The following is a 10394-nucleotide window of genomic DNA, read 5'->3' as shown; positions in this document are numbered from 1 at the left end:
GCACCCATATGGGACAAGAAAAAGAATTATCAGAAGCAGTACAACTTGGGAAGAGTCAACACTAAGATTTTCTAATGATTCCTAATTATTTTTACATTTTTTTTCTTTTGGCAGGACAAAAAGATCAATGATTGTCTGTTGCTCCCAGATTTTGGCCCAAACACTTTCTTTTTTTGTTTTCTTGATCAGAAGAGGAAGCAAACAATTCACCCACATGCACTATTGCACTTTAATGCTCAGGTATAATTCCTGAGTCTGAAGCTGCCTGAAAGGAGCTCTCATTGGGGCTCTGGAGAGAAAAGTTTCCAGCTGCAGCAAAATTTATTTAATCCTGTACCAAAGGAGGAAAAATATCCTGCAAAGAACTAAACGGATGATAATGCAAAAGTATGTATAAAGGTATTGCCACTTGGAAAAGAAAAGAGACATAAGGAAGAGAGAAGAAGCCACAAAGAAACAGAGGAGCAGCATGGGGAACTTTTGCCGGAAACATTGCACTTGGATGCAGCGGTGTGCCCCTTGGCTCTTCCAAGAGAGTGATGGCGGACAGGGAGAGAGATATAAGACGGGGATGGGCCAAGATAACCTGGGCTGGTCGGGAGATGACTGCCAGACAGAGAATACTTCTCAGATAACAACAAAGAAAGATGTGACTAGAATTCCTTTGCCCAAGCCCAAGAACCACCACAAGTTTGTAGCACTTTTTGATTATCAGGGCCGCACTAAGGAGGACCTGAGCTTCCGAGCTGGAGATAAACTCGAAGTGCTGGATACATCTCCGGAGGGCTGGTGGTATGCTAGCCTCCTCCTGGACAGTGGATCAACACGGCCTGGACAGAAGCTCCGTGGCTACATCCCTGCCAACTATGTAGCTCCTGATCAGAGCGTTGAGGCTGAACCGTAAGTAACACACATCTAATGCTCAATCATTGTTTCCCTTGTTTTAACACAAGGATCAGATTGCCATATCCTTTGTCACACTGAATAGTACCTTGCTCCACATGTAGTCTCAGTGGTGCAAGGCACTATTTAACATGAATAAGGAGATCATAATCTGGCCCCAAATAAATAAAATAAGGCAAAGTATCGAGATGTTTGTTTCAGTCTTCCCTTCCCCACATGCCCTAATCACTTCCTTATAAAGTATGTGGGAGTATTGGTAGGTCATAGCAGGTAATTATTATGATTATTATTTATATAGCAGTAAAAGTATGCTAGGTGCTTTCCAAAGAGTAAGACGACAAGGTCTCTGCCCCCAAAGAGCTTGCAGTTTAAATAATTACAAGCTCACTACATTATTTAAGAGGCCAGGAAGCTGTAAACATACCCTAATGTTTTGTGGGTGAATTTCTAAGGTATCTGTGATTGTTTCTACCTCATCATAGACGCAATGCATGATGCTGTATAAACAAATCCCTGCCCTGTAGAGCTCAAAATTTGGCTTAAACCAGGGGTCTCAAACACGCGGCCCGGGGGCCGCATGCGGCCCGCGGAGCTCTTCCTTGCGGCCCACCAAGCTCCCTGTGCCCCCCCCAGTTACTTCCGGTCACAGCCAAACTCCCCTCACCCCTCCCCCGAGTTATTTTATGTGGCAGCTAAGCTCCCTGCTCGCTGCTCCCCAATGTTTGGGGCCGGGTCTCTCCCCCGGCCTCGCCTGCCGCCCCCACGCACCTCCCCCGAGTGTCCCCCGGCCTCACCTCTGCACCCCCTCCTAACCCCAAACTCCATCCCACAGTCTGCACCTCCACCCCCTGCCCCAGGCCGGAGCCTGCACCCAGCACCCAAACTCCATCCCAGAGCCTGCACCCCAGACCCCCACCCCCACCCAAACTCCCTCCCAGAGCCTTAGGCAGGTGGGGGTGGAGTTTGGGGGGCAGGTTCTGGGCACCACCAAAATTTCTACACACCTGCCACCCCTGGAAGAGGCAGAACAGTGGTGGTGCAGCCCAATGCAGTGGGGGGGCTTTAACAGAAGTAAATCTAACTAAGTGCATGTTTTGTCCTTTGAGTGAGGTGCATTACTGAGTGTATATATTTTATTAAAACCGCTTGGAAATGACTTGTAGGAGCAGCAGTGATCTGTATGCTCTGTATAATGCTTAGCACTTTCCAGGAGGGAGGGGGAAGGAGCACCCTCGGGGGAGGGGGAGGAAGAGACGGGGCAGGGGCAGGACCTCATGGAAGGGGTGGAGTGGGGGTGGAGCCGGGGCCAGCGAGGAGGGGTGTCAGTGATGCGGCCCTCGGGCCAATGCACTAGTCCTCATGTGGCCCTTGTGGTCATTTGAGTTTGAGACCCCTGGCTTAAACTATGGTCCGTAAAAGGAAGAATGAGTGGCTGTAGTAGCAAAGTAACATACCTTTGCAGTCTGATATGGTTTAACTGTCTAGAGTTGCTGTAACAGCTTTATACCAGCTGAAGATTCTTTCATGTTGGGAGAACCCTCAAGTGACCAGTTAGGACAGGTGTAGGGTCCCTTTCTACCCCGGAGACCTTAATGTTCAGGATTTGGCCCACTGTTGCTATCCCTATAGTCAATCAGACAGCACTTCAGATCCATTCAGATTCAAAAGCCTCTCTTCACGACCATCTGCAGAAACAGCATTTGTCTGGGGCTATCAGGGAAGTGCTTGTATGCTCTAATTCAGCTCAGTCTGACCTCTGCTCTCTTTCAAGAACTGGTTTTCTGGCAAGATTTCCAGGATTTCTGTTTTTTTGTCACAGCTGGAAATACTGTGGAATCAACTTCAATTGTTTTTCAATTGAATCTCATTTATCCAAGTCCCTCGTATCTTTGTAATCTCCTCCAGCATGCATAATTTGCATTGAATAGCCCTTATTTGGAGTATCAAGATTTTTTTCTTTTACTGTTTTTTAAATTTTACCTCTCCACTTTTTCAAAAGAGAAAGAACATCAAGTTTTGTTATCCCTGTTTCTGCTTGAGGAGCCATGGAATAGTGGAGAACTGCAGGGGGAGGTTTTTCAGCTCTCAGCTGAAGAGTCTTTCCTCCAAAATACTAGTCAGTCACTAACTTCCTTCTTAGCTTTTTTAATTTGTATTTTAATCTGGTTTACCTATCACTTGCTTATGGAGTTGTGCGCGGATGGGTATTTTTAAAAACTTTTTCTATTATTTCTTCAGAGATTAGTATTTTCAAATCTCAACTTTGTAAACTAGTTTATATAATTTGATTCAGGCAAGAGGTGCATCTAAAGAGGATAACAGAAGCATTTTTTAAAGTTGATCTCTGTTTGTGTAAGTGCTAACTACAGACATCTTTTGGGGCTTAAGCAGTGATCATTCTATAAAAACAATGAGAAGTACAAGTTTGCCTTGCCAGTATTAAGTTATCAGGTTGACCCATATGAGTCTGAATAGCATGTCAGCAGTTCGGAAAAGGTGAAAGACTACTGGTCTTTCCTGAATATGCACAGGGATTACAGGGCATAACTAACATTCTTTAGAACATTCTTGACAAAGGGCAGGATACCCCTACCTATAGCAATGGAAAGTTATTTTCTGTTACACAAATTCAGGTGTCAAAATGTTTCAGATTGGCAAGATGCTATCAGGCAGAAAACTATCTGACCTGTGGAGTGTGGGAGAAGTCTCAGAGTGTAGGAAAAAGAGCATATAGCATATCTCTTGAGCACACTCCTTAGCAACCAACTGCAACTGAGTGGCAGTATGGATTTGGAAAAGGCTGCTCTGTCTTTCTGCTGCCACGGACATTCCAGTATGTCCGTGTGTATGTATTCGTGCCCCATGCAGTGACCTTAACAATTGGTACAGGAAGGGTGGGACATTTTTCTGGTGTCATAAGAGTGTGTACTCATGTGGCCATCATATCAGTTTATAAAATATATACCTATGTGCTGTATACAGTACATTGAATTGTCTGTGCTGATACCTTGAGATTTATCAGCAGCCTTCGTATTACTGACCACAAAGTATTGTTGTTTTAGCCTTTGTCAACACTTCAAATTTTTCTGACCAGCCATATTATAGACCCAGTCAGAGATTGACCAATTCAGTCTAAATGGTGCTGTTCTTTCCTTTCTGACAGAAGGCAGAGTTGGGTAATTACACATCTGTCATGAGAGATCTCTTGTGCAGGTAACACAGGACTCCATTCTCTCCTCCTTCCTGTATGTATGCGAAACTATCCAGAGAGGTAGGCTAGGTGAACTTTGGGGCCTTCGGTAGGACATTTGGCTATAGTTCCCCTTTTTATTGGGTCCAGACAATACAGTTGACTGCTTCTTCCCATGTCTAATCAAGATTGCAACTTGGATGAAAGCTAGCTGGCTTTAAATCAGTCCCATTGAGTCTGAGGTAATGATGCTAGGATGGAGTAAATAACCAGGGGAAATAGCAGAGATTATATACGCTTCCTCCAATTGGAAGAATTGGCCCACATTTTGTGACTCATTTTCACAAAGGGGAGCCTCAGCTATTTTAAGTGCTTAAATTGCAGGAATGGCCAAGAATGCCTTTTTCCATCTGTGCTTCTTTCCTAGCAGCAGACTCCTGCTTAGGGTTTTAGGATATTGTGTGCAGGGGAAGAGTCTTAGATAAATTGTACAGCTCAAGAATATAATCAGATTAAGAACATAAGAATGGCTATACGGAGTCAGATTAATGGTCCATTTAGCCCAGTATCCTGTCTTCCTACAGTGGCAGGTGCCAGATGCTTTGGAGGGAATGAACAGAACAAGGCAATTATTGAGTGATCCATCAGCTGTTGTCAAGTCCCATGTTTTGACTGTCAGAAATTTAGAGACTAGCAAAGCATGGGGTTTCAAACCTTGACCGTCTTAGTTAATAGCCATTGATGGACCTATCCTCCATTAACTTATCTAATTCTTTTTTTAACCCATTTATCATTTTGGCCTTCACAACAGCCCCTGGCACTGAGCTCCACAGGTTGACTGTGCGTTGTGTGAAGTAGTACTGCCTTATGTTTATTTTAAACTGGCTGCCTATTAATTTCGTTGGGTGACCCCTGGTTCTTGTGTTATGTGAAAGGGTGAATAACACTTCCCTGTTCACTTGCTCCACAGCAGTCGTGATTTTATGGTTCTCTATCATATCCCCCCTTTGTCATCTCTTTTTCTAAGATGAACAGTCCCAGACTTTTTAAGATGTGCTCATAGGGAAGCTGTTCCATACCCCTCATCATTTTTGTTGTCCTTCTCTGTATTTTTTCAAATAATCTATCTTTTTTGAGATGAGGCGACCTGAACTACACACAATATTCAAGGCATGACCATACCATGGATTTATACAGTTGAATTGTGATATTTTCTGTCTTATTTTCTATCCCTTTCCTAACAGGCCCTAACATTCTGTTAGCTTTTTAGACTGTGCTGCACATTTCAGAGAACTATCCACAATTACCCCAAGTTCTCTTTCTTGAGTGGTAACATCTAATTTAGACTTATATATATAGAGAGAATTATATTTTTCAATGTGCATTATTTTGCACTTATCAGTGTTGAATTTCATCTGCCATTTTGTTGCCCAGTCATCCATTTTTGTGAGATCCTTTTGCAATTCTTCACAGTTAGCCTTGGACTTAATCAGCTTGAGAAATTTTGTATCATCTCTGAACTTTGCCACCTCGCTGTTTATCTCCCTTTTTCCAGCTCATTTATGAATGTTGAACAGCACAGGTCCCAGTACATATCCTTGGGGAAACCCCTCTGTTTACCTTTCTCCACTGTGAAAACTGGCCCTTTATTCCTGCCCTCGGTTTCGTATCCTTTAACCAATTACTGATCCATGAGAAGACCTTGCCTCTTATCCCATGACTGCTTACTTTGTTTAAGAGCCTTTGGTGTGAGACCTTGTCAAATCCAAGTACATAGATCAACTGGATCACCCTTGTCTACATGCTGGTTGACACTATCAAAAGAATTCTAACAGATTGGTGAGGCATGATTTCCCTCTACAAAAGCCGTGTTGACTCTTCCTCAACATAGCTGTTCTTCTATAGTTTCAATCAATTTGCCCTCTACTGAAGTTACCAGCCTGTGACTGCCAGGATCACTTCTGGAGCCTTTAAAACAAAAAAGTGTTACATTAGCTATCCTTCAGTGATGGTACAGAGGCTGATTTAAGCGATAGGTTACATACCACAGTTAATTCTGCAGTTTCATATTTCAGTTCCTTCAGAACTCCTTGGTGAATGTCATCTAGTCCTTTTGACTTATGACGGTTTGATTTATCAATTTGTACCATAACCTCCTCTACTGACACCTCAACCTGAGACAGTTCCTCATATTTGTCACCTGAAAAGAATGGCTCGGGTGTGGCAATCTCACTCCCATTCTCTGCAGTGAAGACTGATACAAAGAATTAATTTAGCTTCTCTGCAATGGCTTTGTGTTCCTTGAGTTCTCCTTTTGCACCTTGATTGTCCAGTGGCTCCAATGATTGTTTGGCAGGCTTCCTGCTTCTGATGTACTTACAAAACATAACAGAATTTTTTTCCTGTCTTTTAGTAGTTGCTCTCCAAATTCTTTCTTGGTCTGTCTAATTATACTTTAATACTGATTTGAGATATACATTTAGTTTGAGACACTATTATAGTGTTTTAAAATAATTTCCATGCAGCCTGCAGGCTTTTCACTCTTGTGATTGTTTCTTTTAATTTCCATTTAACTAGCTTCCTCATTTTTGTGTAGTTCCCCTTTATGAAGTTAAATGCTACTGTTGAGGTTTTCTTTGATATTTTCCCCCCTACGAGGTTGTTAAATTTAATTACATTATGGTCACTATTACTGAGCAGTTCTTGGACCGATCCTGTGCTCCACTTAGGAGTAGAACAAGAATTGCCTCTCTCCTTGTGGGTTCCAGGACAAGATGTTCCAAGAAGCAGTCATTAATGGCATGTAGAAATTTTATCTCTACATCCCATCTTGAGGTAACATGTACCCAGTTAATATAGTTGAAAGCCCCCTTTATTATTAGTTCTCTGTGTTTGTAGCCTCTCTACTCTGAGTATTTCACAATCACCATCACCAACCTACATGTCAAATGCTCCATGGATGACTGTACTGTTTCACTGAAATCTGTTTTTTTTTTTTTTTTTTAAAACAGTCATTTAGAGATTGACTTTGCCACTCTTATTCATGCTGAGTGGTATCTTACCACATAGTTAATCCCCATTAAATCTCATCCTTGACAGACAGGAAGGATGGTCCAGTGGTTAGTGCCCTAGCCTTGGACTTGGGAGACCTGTGTTTAAGTCCTACCGCACAGTCTTCCTGTGTGACTATGTATATTGTGAGGTGAAATACATTGAAGATTGTGCTTAAATACTATAGTGATGGGCTCCATATAAATACCAAAGATAGATAGAAAGAGTGGGGCCCTTAAATTTTATATGGACCTTTTTATTTAACCCCTTCATTACTGATCTTCTACTTCATGTGCAGTGCTCCTTATACTAACAACATTCTGTTGCTGTCAATGGAATATTAGGGTGTACCTGGTATGTTTGGAGATGGGTGTGTTCTACTAGGGTGTACCTGGAATGCTTATCAAGTAGTTAAAAATAAACAAATGCCTATTAAGACACAGTTGCACATGATCCATACGCTGCTGGTAGCACAATAAGTTACATTATCTCACTTCATGAGGAGTTAAATACGTAGCAGTGTAAACATTACACCAAACTTCTTATATAGTAGGCCAAGTCCAGGAACACTGCCTGAATAGCAGGAGAAGTGATGGGGAAAAAGATCTAAAGTACCCTTTTGAAGCTCCAATACACTCTTCCACTTGGGGAGGATCCAAACTGTGGCTGATCCTCTGGCCTCAACTCTAAGGAGCTGAGCTTTGTACTGTGTAGTGTGTATGCATCCCTATTTCCCCCCCAAAACAGTCTCTCTACCTTCTTCTGCAGGAAGAATGCACTAGCTCCTTTAGCTGGGGGAACCTCCATGGCTACGGGACTGTGCTGGATTTGCCATCTCATAATTAACAAAGCATAGGGATTTATTATGTTAATATGGGTTAGTGTCACCGGGTGCTCCACTCACCGCTTGGTCCACCCCACTCACTCCTGGTCACTCTGGGGATTGGCTCTCAAGGTGGATGCCCCCCTTCTGCTGTCTGTCTGTCTGTCTCTCAGGTCTGTGGCCCTTCTCTCGCTCCAGACACTGCAATGTCCTCTTCATGACTTAGCCCTCTGGCCAGGTTACTTAGTGTTTCCCCCCCCTTCCAGGGTACAGTCCTTCAATTCTCTGTCACCCACACAGTGACCCAGGCAGTCTTCCTGTTTATGGCCTGTGCCTGGTCTATGCAATACCCTTTGTGGCTGGCAGGGGAACCCAGTCCCACCCTCTACTCCAGGTTCCGGTCCAGGGACCCTCAACCTAGCAGATATGGGTATCCTTTCCCAGTCCTTACTGATCCTGCCTTGGACTGCTTCCTAAATCTCCTGGTTCCCCTCCTTTCTCTGGGAGTACCAGCTCCCAAACCCTCCTCCCTCTTCCTAGGGGGTGACTTCCCTTTCCTAGCAGCAGCCCCCTTTCTGTTATCAGCTCCACCTGTTCCCACACAGCTGAGCTTCCCCTCATTACGGTTTTCCTATCAGCCTTCAGTCCAATAGGTTAATTGGCCCACCTGGCCTCCATTAAACCCTTCAAGGCGAGTGTGAGGTGGACACTCATTCACAGTCAGAGAGAGATTTGTGTTAACATTTCTGCTAGGTTCTGTGCCTCTAGCATACGGGTGTGTGCGCCCAGTGCTAAGTTTGTTTTCTTTGGGTTGTCACTTGATTTTTATTAAAAACACCTGTTCTTGTAAAAAGATGGGAATTCCTCCAACATTTTGTTTGGCTGGAGAGTCACAAAACAATCAGTGCCGCAGGCAGCTTTTAAAGGGAGGAAACTGTCTAGTTATGTGGCCCACGCCTTTGAAAATGCACAAGGATGGACCCATTAATTTGTTTGTGTTTGGGGCACAGCAGAGTGGAATTTCCCCTCCATGTCAAAATGATCCAGTATTCTAGCCATCTGATATCCATTAATGGGAGATGAGCAAAAGTCTTCAAAAATTTAAGGGTCATGATTATTGTATCACAGTTCAGCAATTGCTGAGAAATTGTAAGCAGTGCCCAATGAAGAGTGGAACAGCTACTCTGGGCCTGTGACCTGAAGGGATCCACAAGGTTTAGAGCATGCAGTCGCTTCCCTTTTTTCCTGTCTCCTTCCATTCAGGCCCTTACAGTTGTTTGTTTGGTTGCTTATTTGATCATTAGTCCATTTCTGATTAGGAGGCTAGAGGGCTTTCCAAAGTAGGTTTTTTTGAGACCTTGATTTCACTCTGCCTGAGTATACTTTGTATTACGAGGTAGAGCATGCTCTCTAATGACAAGTCACCGGCTGAAGTGCTTGGATAAGCCTTTCAGTATTTTTCTTCTTTGTGCATCTCAGTCTATGCTCAAAATAACGATCTAGCCGGGGTTTCATATTTGCAGTGGGAATGTGCTGGAGAGAAGTTTTTTCTACTCTATCTGATCAAAGTCTTCACCCTGAACGTTACTCTTCTGGGATTCAAGAAATGAGACATTAAATAAATTTTAAAAACCCAGAGATCTAGTCTGTCTTTTTAAAAGAAGGTCCTACTTGAAGCTGGATGTCAACTGAGCAGAAGAAAACAGCTATTTGAATAGATTTCTAGATGGGAGACCAGAAAGCTGAACTAAAGTATAGAAATGTCCCTGACAAAGAGTATATTCTCTCTCTCTCTCTCTCTCTCTCTCTTTTGCGCTGTGTTGACTGTTTTTCTGCACTGTAAACAGGAGCCATAGTAACACAAATTCACCTGCTCTTGTTTCATTAGCACCAGTTGTTTTAACTAAACAAGAAAATGACATAGTGAAAATTATTATGGACAACAAATACTGCCCAGCTGTAGAGTTAATTTTAATGATCCAAAAAATCAAGCCGTGTGAGTGACAGTGCTACAGAGAAACCTTTGTTTCTTAGAAAAAGGCTGGAGTCTCATTATGGGTCTTCCCTACTCCCCTCTTTCTCATAAAGGGTCCAATTCACTGTTTATCTAACATAAATTGTATTATATCCATTCATCCCAACACCACTGACACAACGGAGTGCTATGTTAGGGGAAATAAATCCAAGCGCATGCAAAGGAACAGATCTAAGAAGTTCATTCCAATTTGAAAGCTATTACCAGTTCCACAGATATTGCCTATACTGGCTTTTCCCAAACTTTTGAAAGCTGAACCCATGTTCCCCCCACCTTCATCTGGATAATGAATCCAGTTGTGCATCCTCGCACTTAATCCCACCCTGTATTGTTAAAGGTCTACCCAAAATGAGCAACCTCTCAGAAATGATTTTGCAGATTTTCATAATATG

At 43.0% G+C, this 10394-nt stretch overlaps 1 protein-coding gene across 1 annotated transcript in view; it reads left to right on the top strand.

The window, feature by feature from the left end:
- The first annotated feature begins 469 nt into the window (after positions 1–469).
- The window catches only part of FRK (fyn related Src family tyrosine kinase), a 67116-nt gene continuing 57191 nt past the window's right edge, over positions 470–10394 (top strand). The window contains exon 1 of the mRNA XM_065401419.1: positions 470–900. Within this exon, the coding sequence (XP_065257491.1) occupies positions 470–900 (431 nt within the window). The remainder of the gene's footprint in view (positions 901–10394) is intronic.

Source organism: Emys orbicularis, chromosome 3, assembly GCF_028017835.1.
Source record: "Emys orbicularis isolate rEmyOrb1 chromosome 3, rEmyOrb1.hap1, whole genome shotgun sequence".
Classification (NCBI taxonomy): domain Eukaryota; kingdom Metazoa; phylum Chordata; order Testudines; family Emydidae; genus Emys; species Emys orbicularis.
Note: the sequence above shows the minus strand (reverse complement) of the source record. Positions and strands in the feature narration are given on the sequence as shown.